The 17,286-nt window shown below is 42.7% G+C and overlaps 1 protein-coding gene across 6 annotated transcripts in view; it reads left to right on the forward strand.

Annotated features, from left to right (window-relative positions):
* The window catches only part of PARD3B (par-3 family cell polarity regulator beta), a 734,574-nt gene that overhangs the window by 567,453 nt on the left and 149,835 nt on the right, over positions 1-17,286 (forward strand). For all 6 annotated transcript variants that reach the window (XM_053281579.1, XM_053281603.1, XM_053281561.1 and 3 more), the window contains one exon: positions 1,154-1,444. In XM_053281579.1, the coding sequence (XP_053137554.1) occupies positions 1,154-1,444 (291 nt within the window). The remainder of the gene's footprint in view (positions 1-1,153; positions 1,445-17,286) is intronic.

Below are 17,286 nucleotides of genomic sequence, written 5' to 3' on the forward strand. Positions count from 1 at the left end.
ATTTTTCATTCAGCTACTAGTTTACTGTTCTTGGGTGTGTGTCCCCTGCCCCGCCCCGGCTACAAAATGTGACCATTTAACAATATTTTATTATTGCCTTGCCATTCTTTCTATTCATTTTCTATACCTATTTGCTTCCGGGACCATCTTGCATTCTTCAACATTTAATCATGGTGGGTAAATCTTAACTTTTTAATTGTCGGCTCTTCTCTGCTTTAATCCCTTTCCTGCTTCTCATCCTCTGCTCTCTCTATGCCAAGCTCATCTTGCTGCTGTGATCTTTTCTGTGTTTTAATTATGGAGTGAGGCAGCTGAACGTTTAAGTTGTGTATTATTAATAGTGCCTTGTTTAAAGTTTTCAGTTGCAAAGCAAATGTTGAATCATCTGAATTTGGTTAGGTTTGAAATTATACCTGGATATGTTTTGCCGTTTCCTATTCCCATCAGATTACACAATAGCACTGATTAGCAGCAGTGTTTTGTAATACACTTAGGGCTTTATCACAGTGGAGTACTGCTGGTAATAGCCTTCCATTCACTTATATGTACCCGTCCATCTCTATCAGGCTTTTATTTGCTTCTTCCCTGTTTTACTCTGCCCCTGGTCTCTGTATAATTAGGTATGATATCTCTCTCTTAGGGGGTGTCTGTGCAGAAAACCCAATAAAAATGCTTCTGATTTTGACAACCAAGCTCTTTCTGCATTTGTTTCCACATTAATGCACTTTCTACAAATTAATTTACTTAGGGGAATCTTGGGGTTGACACTGATAATGTTATCAGTTAATTCAGATGCAAAAAAATGAAGTTTTTGACAGGCATTAAAACCTGTGATTTAACATAATTCTGTTGTAGAGATGTCTTTCCATAATTCTATAATGTAATGCATGTTTGTGCAATTATGGTTATGTATGTGCACATCCATAATGTACCGTTCACATAGTTGGGGAGGGGCTTATCTGTAGAGGTGGTTTGCTTGCTTGATCAGTTCTGTTAAACATCAGAGCATGAATATAAAGCATCAAATGTTCCTTCAGAGTTTTAGCTAGCAATTGTGCAGTATATATTTAATACATGTAGAGTGTGTCTCTGTGTTAAATAGGATTGATTCAGCATTTGAGAAAATACTAATCTTGATTGTTTTGACTTTTAGAATTGATGCAAAACATCAGGAGCTCCGGCAAAAGCAGTCTAGAGGACTTCTTGAATATTCCACTGGTCCTGTTGGGCCCCCACCTGATATTGATGATGATGAGACAGACCCAAATTATGCCCGAGTGAATCACTTTCGAGAAATTTATCCATCTGCCAGTGCCTTCAGACCATCTTCTCCACTTGCTGCAGAAGCCTTTAGATGTGATAATCCACCAATAGACAGGGACCACTTGGAAGGACTATATGCAAGAGTAAACAAGCCACCTCATCAGCATGCTCCTGTTGAGAGGTAAGACTTTCTTCTGCTTAGGCAGAAGTGTCAATAGAGCTCCTATTCTATTTTGGAGAGAAATGTTCAGCTTAATGGCCCTTTCCTGAGGCTTGTGGCACCGGCATATAAATGTCTCCTTCCATGGTGCACACACATGGTTGTAGCACTGCAACTTTGTTGCAAACTGACATTATGCCACTATGATGAGGATTTCTGTGTGGTAACCAGATAAACTGTGGCATAGTAGGCGAATGAACCAATGGGATGTGTCTATGATCAAGACATTAAGAAATGTGCTTCAGGTTTTTTAATCCCTAACCTGATTATTATTATTATTATTATTATTATTATTATTATTATTATTAAAGCAGAGAGATGACTATGTTTGCTTAAGCACTTCTGTAATGTTACTTGGTTTGCCTGGGTGATTCTGGATTAGCAGAGCCTTGTATTTGCATAAAAGGAAACAACAGAGTAGATGTACTCTCTACTGGAACCAGTACCAGTTTCATTCCTTAAGGTCATGATCAAATCGAAATCGTTATAAAAAGACTCCTATTTCACAAATTGACTGAACTGACCTGCCTGCAATCCCGCCGTAGTGCTACCGAATGAGTCGTTTGCATTTCCTGCTCTGGAGGAGTTCTTCAGCCTGAGAGACTTGTGTGCTCAGATTGCTTGTTGGCCCCCACGATCACTTGGTGCCCATTAGCAGCCAGCTTTTGTAGCATATGCAGTGATTTACTATGTATGTTTACAGTTTACATTTCCCCTGTTGTGTGATATTATGCGCTTTCAATTAGGTTGCAGGGAGGACTAAGAATCATGGCACTTTTATGCAGGCTGTAAAGCATGGCTTCACAAGACAGATTACCTTTCAGGGCCTTTCCAATAACCGAGTGGGGAGGAAGGAACCATTTTTAATCCTTACTGTCAAGCTTCCAGGTTGATAGCGTTAAGAAATATAGTATTTTTTTCCCCTGTACAAGTTAAAAAAGAAAACACATGTTCCTAGGCAAAGCCATGCAGCCATCACCATGAGATTCTGAAAGCCGACTCTTTCTGGCATTAGGGACTACAAGAAATACAGTTTGTTCTTTTTAAAAAATCAAGACTTTTGAGTAGTGTATGAAAGCATAAGCAAGACAAATAGCTGCAGAAAAGGAGCATTCATTATGGGGGCTGGTATAACTTGGTTGTGAGTCCTGTCACTTAAGTCCTGTGATGCATATGTAAATACTTCTTGCTAGAAGAATGAATATTATTTTAGATAGTCTGGCTTTCAGTGGACTTTGATTTGATCTGTTGCTAGGAGAAGGTTTCTTTAAAGGACTGAAAGAGAATTGTTTGGGGAAAGACATGCCTCATTCATCCTCCATTTTGTAAGGAGGGGTGCCGGAGGGAAGTCTAATTTGTGCTTGTCAGCTTCCTAGATCTTCTTCATAACCAACCTTTGCACAATCTCCTTTATTTCAGTCAGCAAACAGCTTTGAATATGGGCATTCAGTTTGTACTCCCTGTCTCTAAATTTCACACTGTAAGGGTAGCTCTTTAGTTAGCTAAGCAAGGCAACAATCATATGAATATAGACTGGCAAAGTGAGATTATCAGATGGGGCTCTGCCTTATATCTCTACCCAACCCCATCCAAGCTGAGAATTCATCTGACCAGGCTGTTGAGAGTTTCTCAGTGCTAGAGATTGTAGATGCTGCTTTATACATCATTTAATATGTGGATTTTGACAGCTGCTTTATTTATGGTGCTTTTGTCCTAATTTGACTGTATTTGGATTTCATTACTGTTTGTTTATTTTTGCGGGGAGATGAAGTCTGCCTTGTTTGGTTTGAAAAAACAGTCTTACATTTATTACATGTATTTATTTAATTTTATTTATTATTTTAAAAGATTCTATCCTGCCTTTTCAACTGAAGTCTCACAAATTGGTTAGGAATCATCATAAAACACAATAAGCACCTGATAGCTTTTAAAAAAATACTTAAAGTTAATTGTTCCAAATCTTTCACATTGAAAAATTGTCTCTACCAACAGCCAAAGCAGGTGCCTACATTTGTTCTGCATTAGTTTAATTTTCTTGCAAAATGGTTGAACTAACCAGTTTAAAAATGTTGAAATGGAAAGCAGAATTTGAGAGATGGAAAAATTCAATTAGGTTTTTAGTTAAACGAGATTGATCAATTTCAAAGGTTAACAGAGTATGAAATAAAAATTTCAAATGTTTAAAAATGTAATTATCATTATATTAGGAATTACCACTGGGTCAATACAAAAAAATCACATTCAATGCAAATCCTTGAGGGGTGTGTGTGTGTGTGTGTGTGTGTGTGTGTGTGTGTGTGTGTGTGTGTGTGTGTGCCCAGCATCTTACATTCCAAGATAACTTATAATAATATATTGCAATCTTAAAATTCAGAGTTAAGAGAAAAAAGATTGTGACCAAACCAGCTTTTGATGAATAATAGCAGGCTGCATTATTCATCAATGTCTGGTCTGTCATTTTGCATCAGCACTTGAAAGTTAGTAGTAAAGCTTCTTTTAAAAGTCCTGTGTGCGTAACACCTGTTAAACTATTCAGGAAGTTGAAGTTGGATGACTGTATTATCATAAAGTTGGGATGTGCATGATAGGGCAGGGTTTATCAGGCCATTTTCTTCTAGCAGCTTATTGTGCTGAACGCCCAGGCTGTTTTTGCACCTCTTCAATTTTTATTTTTATTTTTACATGCATGCTATGGGCTTGTGCCTACCCGTGCAGCCTGCTGGGTCATAGCTATTGTCTCCAAGGTAAGATGCATGGAAGTAGCCATTCGATTTATACAAAGTCTGGAATATATTTTAACTATTTTTATACATTTGTTACTGCAGCCTAAAATCCACAGCAAATAGTTCCTTTGAAAATGAAGATAGCCGCAAGAAAGAGAGATTAAGTGCTTTTCTCTTAGAATAATAGAGTTGGAGGGGCCTTGTTAGGTCCTTAAGCCTACTCCCTGGTTAGTGCAGGAAGTCCAGCACTAAGGTATTCCAAACAGATGGCTTGAAGCAGCTACTCTTCCAGGCATGATTCAAAGTGCTGGTTTTGAACCTTAAGGCCCTATAGAGCTTAGTCCTGATTACCTCAGGGAATGTCTCCTCTCATATCAGCTTCCTCTGGAATTTAAGGTTTTAGAAGGGCCTTCATTGTGCCAGCCCAATTCTCTGGAACTCTCTCCTAAAAGAAGTTTGTTCAGCCTCCTCGCTGCTGTCTTTCTGAAGATGGCTGAAGACATCAGATAACCTCTTATTTTTGAGGCTACTTGCCCTTGTTATGTTTCTTGTGGTGATTCTGTTGCTTATTGCGATGGTTTTATTGATTGATTCAATTTCTCTGTTTTATTGGATGCTGCTTTTATTGTGGTGCTTGGTAAATCTCTGAAATTTGATGAAAGGTGGCTGACATACTGCGCAGTGAAACCTCAGCATTGGCACACTGCCGGGATCACTGTGCACGTAAAAGGCAGTCCTGGGGCTGTTGCAAAACTTCTCAAAACTGGACACAGCAGCTTGCATTGCACTACTTTCATTATTTCCCATGGACGCAGTGCTGCAGAAGTGCTCATGTGCTCCTGCAGGAGTTCTGCGACAGTCCTGAAGCTGCCTTTTTGCATGCACATCACTCCTAGTGGGTTGCTAATGCTGAGGTTTCAACTGCACAGAACGTCGACCAGTGTCATAAACATCTTTGAAATTAAGAACATAAGAACAGCCCTGCTGGATCAGGCCCAAAGACCATCTAGTCCAGCATCCCGTTTCGCACAGTGGCCCACCAGATGCCGCTGGAAGCCACAGGCAGGAGTTGAGGGCATGCCCTCTTTCATGCTGTTACTCCCTCGAAACTGGTACCCAGAGGCATCCTGCCTCAGAGGCTGGAGGTGGCCTACAGCCCTCCAACTGGTAGCAGTCAATAGACCTCTCCTCCATGAAGTTATCCAAATCCCTCTTAAAGCCATCCGAGTTGTTGGCTGTCACCACATCTCATGGCAGAGAATTCCACAAGTTGATTATGCATTGTGTGAAAAAGTACTTCCGTTTGCTGGTCTTAGATCTCCTAGCAGTCAATTTCATGGGATGACCCCTGGTTCTAGTGTTATGGGAGAGGGAGAAGAATTTCTCTCTATACACTTTCTCCACACCATGCATGATTTTATAGACCTCTATCATGTCTCCCCGCAGTGTCTTTTTTCTAAACTAAATAGCCCCAGGTTTTGTAGTCTAGCCTCCTAAGAAAGGTGCTCTAGGCCCTTGATCATCTTGGCTGCCCTCTTCTGCACCTTTTCCAGTTCTACAACGTCCTTTTTTAGATGTGATGACCAGAATTGTACGCAGTACTCCAGGTGTGGCCACACCATAGTTTTGTATAAGGGTATTATAATATTAGCACTTCAATCCCCTTCCTAATGATCCCTAGCATGGAATTTGCCTTTTTTTATAGCTGCCGCACATTGAGTCAACACTTTCAACAACCATGACCTCAAGATCCTTCTCCTGGTCAGTCACCGACAGCTCAGATCCCATCAGCATATACTTGAAGTTGGGGTTCTTCGTCCCAATATGCATCACTTTACACTTGCCAACTTTGAACCGGATTTGCCACTTTGTCGCCCACCCACCCAGGTTGGCGAGATCCTTTTGGAGCTCTTCACAATCTGTTTTGGATTTCACTGCCCGAAAGAATTTGGTATCATTTGCAAATTTGGCCACCTCACTGCTTACCCCTGCTTCTAGATCATTTATGAATAAATTAGAAAGCACCGGTCTCAGTACAGATCCCTGGGGGACCCCACTTCTTACTTTCTTCCATTGAGAAAACTCCATTTATACCTACCCTCTGTTTCCTGACTTTCAACCAGTTAGCAATCCACACATGTACTTGTCCCCTTATCCCATGACCGCTAAGTTTCCTCAGGAGTCGTTGATTAGGAACTTTGTCGAAAGCTTTTTGGCAGTCCAGGTATACTATGTCAACTGGATCACCTTGATCCACACACTTGTTGACACTCTCAAAGAACCCCAAAAGGTTGGTGAGGCAAGATTTACCTTTGCAGAACCCATGCTGGTTCACTCCCAGCAGGGCCTGTTCTTCTATGTGCTTTACAGTTTTGTCCTTGAGGATGCTTTCCATCAATCTGCCTGGAATGGATGTTAAGCTAACCGGCCTGTAATTTCCCGGATCACCCCTGGATCCCTTCTTGAACATCTGTGTTACATTTGCTACTCTCCAGCCCTCTGGTACAGAAGCTGATTGCAGAGATAAGTTATATGTTTTAGCAAGGAGGTCAACAATTTCACATTTGAGTTCTTTGAGGACTCTTGGATGGATGCCATCTGGCCCTGGCAATTTACTAGTTTTCAGTTTTTCCAGATAGTTTAAAACATCATCTCTTGTCACATCTATCTGACTCAGTTCTTTAGCCTCCATCCCCCAAAAGCCTGGTTCAGGAATAGGTGTATGCTCAGTATCCTCTGCCAAAGATGGACGCAAAGAACTAATTTAGATTCTCTGCAACCTCCATATCCTCCTTAATAATCTCTTTCACTCCCTCATTGTCTAATGGTCCAACCTGCCTGTCAAGCTCTGCCTGTCTCACTGTACTTGCGTGTGGAACAGGTAGCATTTCTGAGAATGCTACCTTGGGGGTCCTGGATTTCAAAATGCTACCTATCAGCCTAAATTTGGCTTCCAGGACCTCCCGACTGCATTTCCCCACATCGTTGGTGCTGACATGCACCATGACAGCTGTTTCCTCCCCAGCACTGCCAAAGAGCCTATCTAGACGCTGTGTGATGTCTGCAACCTTTGCACCAGGCAGGCAAGTCACTGTGTGGTCAACACGTGAGTCACAAACCCATCTCTCTATACATCTAATGATCAAATCACCCACTACAAGGAGGCCCCCAACCCCCAGAGGAGTACCCCCAGTGCGAGAGGATATGGGCTCATCATCCATGGAAGGGGTCCCTTCTAAAGGAGCATTTCCCTCTTCCTCAGACCAATGTCCTCCTTGCCCGAGACCCTCATTCTCCCTGACAGCAGAGGAGTTATCAGCCCTGGAGTGGGATGCCTCTATCACGTCCTTGAAGGTCTCATCCACATGCCTCTCTGTCTCTCTGAGCTTCTTCAGATCCGCCACCTTGGTCTCAAGGGAACGAACTTGCTTCCTGAGAGCCAGGAGCTCCTTGCACTGAGCACACAACCATGACTTCTGCCCATGGGGCAAATAGTCATACATGTGGCACTCTTTGCAATACACTGGGAAGTGCCCCCTCCCCTGCTGGCCTTCTATCTTCATACTGTTTTTGTTGGCTGTTTATAGTATTTAGAGATAGCTTATTAGAAGGATAGGTCTCAGCTGTAATGGTCAGGTATTTACTGTCCAAGCAGCCTTTCCCAAGAATATGAGGAAGGGATTTGTACATACATTCTCTCCTCCACAAGTCTCCTTATGATCACCGGGGCTTGTTCCAGGCTCCCCCACACACTTCCTGCTAAACTCCTGCAAAACTCCTATGTCCTGTTTGCTATTCCTGCTCACTATGCTCTGTTCGCTATGCTCTCGGCCCTAAACCTCTTATGTAGAGAGCAGTCTTCCAACTGACACAGGATGTGAGTCAAAGGAATGTGGGGCCTCCCCCAGCCCTAGTTGACTCCACTCCCTCCAGGCAGGGACAATCAACAAACACTGAAGTTAGCTAACCCTTGCAGGAACAAACAACAAACACCAGAGTTAGCTAACCCTTGCAAATTCTAACCCTTGCAGGGACAAACAACACACACTCGAGTTAGCTAACCCTTGCAAATTTTAACCCTTGCAGTTACAAACACAGAGACTAGGACTTATCCCTTAAAGAGAAACCAGCCCCTGAAAATCTCCCCTCCTCCTGTTAGTTTGTTTGAAGTTGGGAATGGCTAGATGCTTAGAAAAGCTTGCTCACCTCCCCAAGATGTGTCTGCTCTTCACAGAGTAGTCTTCCAAGTGAAGATTAATAAAAGAAGTGTTAAATTGCCCCTGGAATAGCTTCTCACCCAGATCAAGGATTTTCCTCCAAATCATTCAGATTCTTCTAATAAAAACATTTGCAGTGGCAGGAAGATTTGCAGTTGAAAAAATCTCAGTCCATGGAGCAAACCGTGTAGATGGCTAGCTGTATGGAGGAGGCAGCCACCACAGGGAGCTATTTCAAGTGGCCTGCACATGGCAGCTGTTCTCTGTGCACCCATTCCTTCAGAGGTATGAAATAATAGAGATGTTTCATTAGCCAAACCAAACTCATTTCACTTTTATGAGGGTTGAGCATTTAACGCCTGGTTTGTCACACAGTGGTTTCCTCACTATTTGTTCCTGGTCTTACTCCCCCGCATGTGATTTTTCACTGTTAATTTTTATTTCAGATTCAGGCTGTTGTTTTTTCCCCCACCTCTAACTCACCATCTGTGACAGCATGTGAGGACCTGAGAAATGACTTAAAAGACCCCCCCACTTAGTTTCTCAACAAACAGAACCTCGATGATCTCATCTCAGTCTGGGAATTCCAGTCATGGGCCATTACCATAGAGAATTGAATTAGGACTCATGCATTGAACCAAGCAATCACTTTTTTTTTCTATTAAGAATATGTATTATCATCCCTTTAATGATTTTATAAAATTATGTGGCTGCTTTATAATGAAAGTATCTCTGTGGCTTGATCAGTGTACCTAATAACTGATATACAATTAGCCACAACTCCCCCTACAAGTGTCCTACTTTTTCTTTGTCTCAAAGCTGCACAGTAATTAGGAGCCTTTCTAGGGTTCAAAAGGTAAGAAATGACCCTGAATGCACATACCAAGGCCATTTCTTCAAGGGTATGGCGTCTACCCTCCTAGTGGGGATGTGTGCAGCAGGATCCTGTGATGTGGTGCCACATTTGCTCGGATGCATGGTTGTTGCCATGCTCTGTGATTATTCTTTTGGTTTATGGGGGGAAATTAGCTAAAATTAGTGCAAATGTGCATACAGCATATTTGTTTTGTAAGGAAAGCATACAGCATATTTGTTTTGTAAGGAAAGCTGGTTATTATTATTATTATTATTATTATTATTATTAATTCAATTTCTATACTTCCCTTCCAAAAATGGCTCAGGGCGGTTTACACAGAGAAATAATAAATAAATAAGATGGCTCCCTGTCCCCAAAGGGCTCACATTCTAAAAACAAAAAACAAGATAGACACCAGCAACCATCACTGGAGGAAGTACTGTGCTGGGGGTGGATATAGGGCCAGTTACTCTCCCCCTGCTAAATAAAGAGAATCACCACGGTAAAGGGTGCCTCTTTGCCCATTTAGCAGGGGCAAAGTTGTGGGTGGAGTACCCAAGGAGTAACAGAGTCAATAGAAGTTTCTTTGAAAAAACAAGAGCTCAGTTTATTAAAGAACAGAAGCACACTAGATTAAGTGGTAGTTGGCAGGCTTTAAGTGAACTGGTCAGGAGTGACTGACTGCAAGATGTTGGACCTTAAACAGAACATCTAGTTCCTAACTAATGCAGACTGGAGAGGATCTTAACATAAAGGGACATGGGATAGAGAAAAAAAGAAATTCTAGTAAGAACTAATCTGCCTAATTTCTTTTCACTATAATTTTAACTGTTAATTACCATCTTCACAAGTTAGCCCACTTCCACCTCAGAGGTTCACACATGCACCATCTTGAAATGGGCTGGGTGACATTGTCACAATACGCCATTGAGGTGTCTCTCCCTATAACAGTACCCAGTTTAGTTCAAATTGGTTATGAGGAGGTTCACAGGTTAGCCCACTTGTGCCTCAAATGTTCACACATTCACCATCTTGAATTGCGGTGGATGACATCATCACAAAGTACGCTGTTGAGGTGTTCCTATGTGTCCCTACAACTGTACCCAATTGAGTTCAGATTGGTTAGGCGGTTCACAAGTTAGCCCTCTTGTGCCTCAGATGTTCATGCATCCGCCATCTTGAATTGGGGCAGTTGACATCATCACAAAGCATGCCACTGAGGTGTCCCTATGTGTTCCTGCAACTGTACCAAATTTGGTTCAAATCGGTTCAGACATTGTGAAGTTGATAGAGGGACACACACACACACAAAGCTGGGTCATCAGCTTGCTTTTCTTAAAGAAAGTAGGCTAAAAAGAATCACAATGACTCTTTTTACAAGTTTGATTACAATTTTAATGTAAACTGCCCTGAGCCTTTTGGAAGGGCGGTATAAAAGTTTTATTAATTAATTAATTAAATGAATGCCTGCCTCAAATTTCTGCGCAGATGGTGAACATGGATTGCAAGGCTCTTGTCATTCCTCTCTGGGTAGAGGGAGATAGATAGTCTGTTATGGAAGTATTTTGGGTTATGGAAGGGACTGAGGGGTCTGAGCAGTTCAGGGATAAGAGGAGCTGGCTCCCTTTGGGAGAGCCTCAGTGATGGAAATTGTGTGGGGAAGGGCCCGATTCAGCAAGGCTTCTGTTGCAGTGGAAAGGCAGTTTGGACTTAGGCTACTAATACTCCTAGAGTAAGCCAGAGCCTGCTAAAACTCAGAGTGCATGGAGTCCAAGGAGATCAGACACACGGGATTCTTGCACACACTGTGACGGGCAGGGGTGGGGGGCTCTGCCTTTGGGGAAGGTACATATACAGGCTGAGAAAGACCTTTAGTGACTCAAAGGCACAAGATTAATTGATTTGGGGCTCCTGGGGCTTCTGCTGTCTATTCCGATGTTCCAGAGGGGGGAAAGCAGGCATATGGCTCTTTTCATTTGCCCAAAAATAAAACCATCCTAATCGTCCTTTCAGCTAGAACCAGCTTACCAACCTACCAAGAGCAAGAAAGATGCTCTACATACCCCTTCCCTTCCAGGCAATTTCACTTTGGCTCCATTTTGGGAATAGAGAGAGCTTTTTCTATAGAGAGCCTTTAAGGAGAGCTCTTGCTGAGCCCAAGCATCCCTGGGCTGACAAAGTCAAGGCTAGCCAGGCCCTACTAGTCCCCCAGTCAACAGAAAACATTGTGCTTATTCAGTGCTTGTTCCATGCATCATGCTTAGGATGTCCCCAGTAGGAAGATCAGTGTTTCTGAGCAGGCAAAATGCAGCGTGTGAATGGTAACAGAGCTGTCTTTCTTTCACTGGATAAAGCACTTGTTCATGTTTGTGCTGACTGATACACTACATTCCCACAAGTTTCTGTCACTATTATTAATATCTGTATATAAAAAAGTGAGTGGTTTGTAGATCTCAGTTATTTCAGGTATGCAGTAAAAAAAACAAAAAACCCTGCTCCTGTAGGAAACGTATCAGTGTACTTCCAGGTATGGTCTCAGTGATCAGCGCTGCGCAAGTAGTAGTAATAAGCATAACATAACCAGCTTAAAACCACACTCTGGTTTCTGACACTTCAAACCATGGCCATAGTATATATCCCAAACCATGGTTTGAGTTTGAAGCTTGCAGGCAAACCATGGTTTAGAAGCAGCCATCTGCTTTTGTTTTCAATCTGCCAAGCGTTCCCATCTCTTTGGTAAAGTGGGACAGTGGCCATCACTCTGAGTTGTCAATTCATGTTCCTGATTTTGGTTTGCAGGCTGATGGTGGTGGTTTGTCACATTACACCAAACCACAGTGTTCCTTCCTTAACCTTGATTTTGATGTGAACAGCCAGTGAGTTCATGACTGGACAAGAATATGAACCTAGAGCACTGTCCAAGAAACCATGTTTCTCTCCATCCCTGATTGCATAAAGGAAGGCAAAACCTTTTTTTCCCCAGTTCTACCCCACTCTCCCAGTGTTGCTGTTGCTCTTGGTTTTCAATGTGGGCAAAATTCCAGTGTTCTTTCTCCAAACGTGGGCTGTGGTTCCTTTAACAAGTCCATTAACAAGGCAGCACAGAAATAAAAATGTTAACTTTGTGTGTGCGCATGCGCCCATTAATTTTTTTAAAACCTGCCATTTAATTTTAAATGCTAATATGTGTGTGGGTAATTAAGAAGCCAAAATTGACTATGAGGTTGGTAAGCTCTAAGAATGAGAGAGGGAGATCATTACGCCTCTGCTCATGGATAGCTATTTGTGAACCAGCTGATATGTGCAAAATGAAGATTTCGTAAGTGGCATTTTAAATGAATGGTTAATGGCTTGAAGATTAATTAAATAGTCAGAGTTGTTCAAAAGAGACCTGCTAAAATCTTGTTTATAGGCCAGTCACTTGCATACTGAAAGCACAAGCCTAAAAGGCTCTGGTATTTCCATCTTACAATGAAGGAATTTAAAGCATTTCCCCTGCTTGAACCAAGAAATATCTTTCCTGATATACCCAGTAATATAGACTTATTAGTATGTTCAAGGTCTGAATAGCATTAACACAGCATTACGCTAACACTAAATACGTTCCATGAAAATAAATGACAAAATGTTTCATGTACTATTCAACCACTATTAAGTTGACTAATAATGAATGTGTGTTTGAAAGCCACAAACATTGCTATCATTGGTATCCACAACAAGTTTTCTTGGCCATGTCCAACCCCTAAGCCCCGGCCCCCAACCCCATTAGCATGTGATTGCCTTCTTCAGATGCTCATTTTGGGTAGAATGAGTGCATGGAAAGTGTGTAGCATTGAAGCAGCAGGCTCCCCCGCCACATGTATTTTTCAACATCTAAAGCAAGCCCACAGCTGTACATTTAGTTGGATATGTGTAGACTTGTGTTCAGTGTTGAAATGAATGCATGTAGGTTGGAGGTAGTCCTGCCATCTCAGTGTGACCCTTCCACCATGTGCATTCATTCAACCCAGAAGAAACATCTGAAAGGGGCTATTGCAATTAACATATGTAAATTGTGCAAGGGGAGACAGTTGTCTGGGGGCCCCACTGCCTTGGGGGGGGCAGAGACACCTCACATGACTCCCCCTTGCCCCCTGCCCAGCCCCAAGTCCCCTCAGACACTTGCCCTGCTTGTCCTCTCTCCTGCTTGTCCTCCTGGCGGGCAATCTAAGCAGCAGGCCAGCTGCAAAGAGCTCCTTTTCTCCCCGCCTCCCAGCTGATTGGCAGGTAGGCGGGGCTTCCAGGGAGGCCTCTGTGTAGGCCTCGGTGAAGCCTGAACTGGAGTAGGCTTGCAGGGAGGTCCCAAGCAAGGAAAGAAGGAGGCAGGCAGGCAGGCAGAGTGGCCCCCACAGCTCTCTGCAGCAGACCTCTCTGCCCAGCCCAGCATTTGCCAGGTTGAATGTGAACTCCTTTTTGTGGTCACACACACACCCCGCCCATATATAGGGATCTGCTTCCCATAGGGCTTTGATATGGAGCGGGGAGAGACTGAGAAGTCTCTGAATATTTAATTTAAATCAGCTTGGAAAATTTGCTGGCTTAAAAAACTATTTAAAAAGTCCTACAAGTGGATTGTTTCATGGCAGAAAATTATAAAAACTTCTGGAACAAACAATATTATATTTATTTTATTTATTCATTCATTCATTTATAAATGCACTTATGTTCAAGTTGTTTTGCAACCCAGAAGGTCTGAGTGAGAACTGTGACGCATGTGTTGTGCTTTTATTTTATTTTTCTTGTGTGTGAACTTCTCTCCAATAACTCGCAGGGACTTCAGGGTCAATCTGGCCAACATGTGAATGCAGCACCTCCATTCCAGAGGAGATGGGTGTTAAAGGGCTTTAAAAGCCTCCTGTGAAAAACCTCCTGCAATCAATACTTGAGGGCCTGGGGTGTGCAGAGGCCGTGGACTTGGGGGGGGGCATTTTAAAATCTCATCTCTGGGCCCACTCCAACCTTGCTACGCCCCTGGTCCCGCAGTTTACTTGGATTGTGATACAGTGACTACTTTGTTGCATTCTTTTCATGTGTCTAACATATGTGTCTAACATATGCAATGATCACATCCAGATTGGATGACTGTCTTAGAGGGGCAGCTCTCAGCTCTGCATGCTGAGACCAGTGGTGCTCTTACCCCTGGAGGCCCCCAAATCCTCTTTAGACTGTCTTGGGTGGTGTGGTTGCTGCTGGCCCACACTGTGCCGGGTGGCCAAGTTTGGTTATGACCTGTGCCTGGTGCTTTAGAGACAGAGTGGGGGAAGTGGGGGAAGAAAAAATGTGGGGTGGGAATATGTTAAGTTGTATGTTGAAATGTTTCTGCTACTGCATATTTGTATAAATATACCCCACTTGTTAAAAAAAACTATGCTTGTCACAGGGTGTGTGTGTGTGTGTGTGTGTGTGTGTGTGTGTGTGTGTGTAGGGGCATGATACTTAACTTGCAGCGGGAGTGGGGGCCTCCAGCGAGGGATGGACTTTAGGTCTAGGCTCCAAAATTACTTAAGTGCACCTCTGCATGGGACTGCCTTTGATAACGGTCCTCTGAAGTTTCAACTAATACAAAATGTGGCCACTCAGATGCTGATGGGGGCTAGGTTGTATGAGAGTGTAACAGCACTATCATGCCAATTGTACTGGTTGCCAGTTAATCTACAGGCCCAATTTAGAGATTTCTGTGGCCTGGGATTAGGTTGCCATTAAGATCACTTATTGTAATAAGCTAATGTAGCCCTTAAGATCAGCCTCAGAAACCCTGCTCCAGGGGCATAGCTATCATTGGGAACCCCCAAAACTTGGGGCTGCCAAGCCCACTGGCAGCCCCACCCCCACCCCCCAATGGGATCCAGCTCTAACTCTTCAGTGCAACCCCCTGTCTTGCCGCCACCTCCTGCTGCTGCAGCAGCAATCTCCTCCACTGCTACCTGCATTTCCTTGAGGTGCTCACAGTACTGGCAGAGAAATAACAGTGGCCATACATCTTGAGGATGCATGTGTGGCTGTTGCCATTTCTCCACCAGTACTCAAGGCTGGAGAGAATTGATGGGCTTTTTCCCACACAGGAGGAAGAATAGCCCATTGACCTGCTCCCCAGCATGAGCACCTATGATGAGAGTGGGGAAGTGGTTGGTCTCTGGGTTAATATTTCTTTAAGGCTGTGGTTTAAACCTTTTGTTACTTACTTCCTTTGTTTCACTGCCACCAACTATGGTTCAAATCACATAGAAGATCTTTCACTATCTTCTGGATTAGTTGCATAGTTATATAGATGTGGGAGGTTTAATAGAGCCACTCAGATGAGCTTCTTAAATAACAAGTTGTTCTAGTAAGAACTAATCAGCCTACTTTCCTTTCTCTGTCTCTACAACTGGTCTAGATTTGGTTCAAATAGAGGTCCACATATTAGACCTCTTGTACCTCAAATGTTCACGCATCTGATATCTTTGATTGGGGTAGATTACATCATTACAAACTTGAGGTGTCCCTGTGTGTCACTCACTACAGTTGTACCAAATTTTGTTCAAATCAGTTAGACCGTCCTCATGTTAGTGCTCTTGTGCCTCAGAAGTTCACACGTCTGCCATCTTGGATCGGGGTGTGTGACATCATCACAAAATACACCATTGGGGCATCCTTATGTGTCCATGTAGCTGTAGCAAATTTGAATCAAATCGGTTAGACTGTCCACAAGTTAGTGCATTTGCGCCTCACCAGTTTACGTATCTGCCATCTTGATTCAGTGTGGATGACATCATCACAAACTATGCCATTGAGGTGCCCCTGTGTGTCACTCACTGCAACTGTACCCAATTTGGTTCAAATGGGTTAGGCAGTCTGCAAATTCGCCTGCTTGTGCCTAAGATGTTCATGCAGCCACCATGTTGAATTGGAGTGAATGACACCATCACATACCACACCATTAGGGCATCCCTATGTGTCCCTACAGCTGTAGCAAATTTGTTTCAAATCATTAAGCAGTTCACCAGTTAGCCCACTTGTGCCTCAAAAATTTGTTTCCACCATCTTGGATTGGGGTGGATGACATCATCCCAAACTATGCCATTGAGGTGTCCCTACAACCGTACCCGATTTGGTTCATATTGGTCCAGGTGTTGCAAAATTGAGAGGGGGCGGAGACACGGACACATAGATACACACACAGAATGCTGGGTGATCTCATTAGGCTACTGGAAAGTAGGCTAAAAATGATAAGATACAGGTTTATTTATTAAAGATTCTGAGGATGTTTTCATTCACTACTAGTCCAGTAGAGACCTTTGCTTGCTCTGTTACATATGTTTCTTTTCCAGTACCGCACTTTGTTTACAGCTTTTACGCAGTTCTCATATGTTTCAATCTTTAACCTGTTGCTTCACAGAACTTCCTTATTTTTTAGCCAACTTATTTGCATCAGAGTAATTGTGCTACAAGTGCATAACTGCTCTACAGCTTATTTTATTTAATATTATTTATATTTTGGACAGGAGAGATATGTGTTACCGTGCTGGAAATGGACAAAACACAAAACATTTGCAAAAGAGCAATGTTGGGAGGGAAGGGTGAGTTATGTCGGTGTTTGCCAGAAAGCACTTTCTATATTAAGTGTTTCCATGTAGGAGTGGTTCAGCAGGAAACACTCAAGACTCTAAAATAGTAAAAGCAAATGATCTGTTGTTGTTTTTAACTGACATGTTTTTTAGGCATGGGGAACTGTGTCTGTAGTCACTTGAGATGTCACAGGTACTAGCCAATAAGTATCTCAAGCAACTGCGTTCAGTTTTATCATACTGCAGTGGAGCAGCTGACTTCAGAGATGGGCAGGGAATCACAACTTCCTAGCAACAAAAGATTGCTGTTAGAGGAATGGGGAAATGCATTATCTCTGAAACAAAAAGGTTTTGCTTGGGGAACATATGTATAATCACAAAGCATCTGCACATATTTAATGCCATAAAATTCCTGGCATAA

The sequence above is a fragment of the Hemicordylus capensis genome, chromosome 1 (assembly GCF_027244095.1).
Source record: "Hemicordylus capensis ecotype Gifberg chromosome 1, rHemCap1.1.pri, whole genome shotgun sequence".
In the NCBI taxonomy this organism is placed as follows: Eukaryota; Metazoa; Chordata; class Lepidosauria; order Squamata; family Cordylidae; genus Hemicordylus; species Hemicordylus capensis.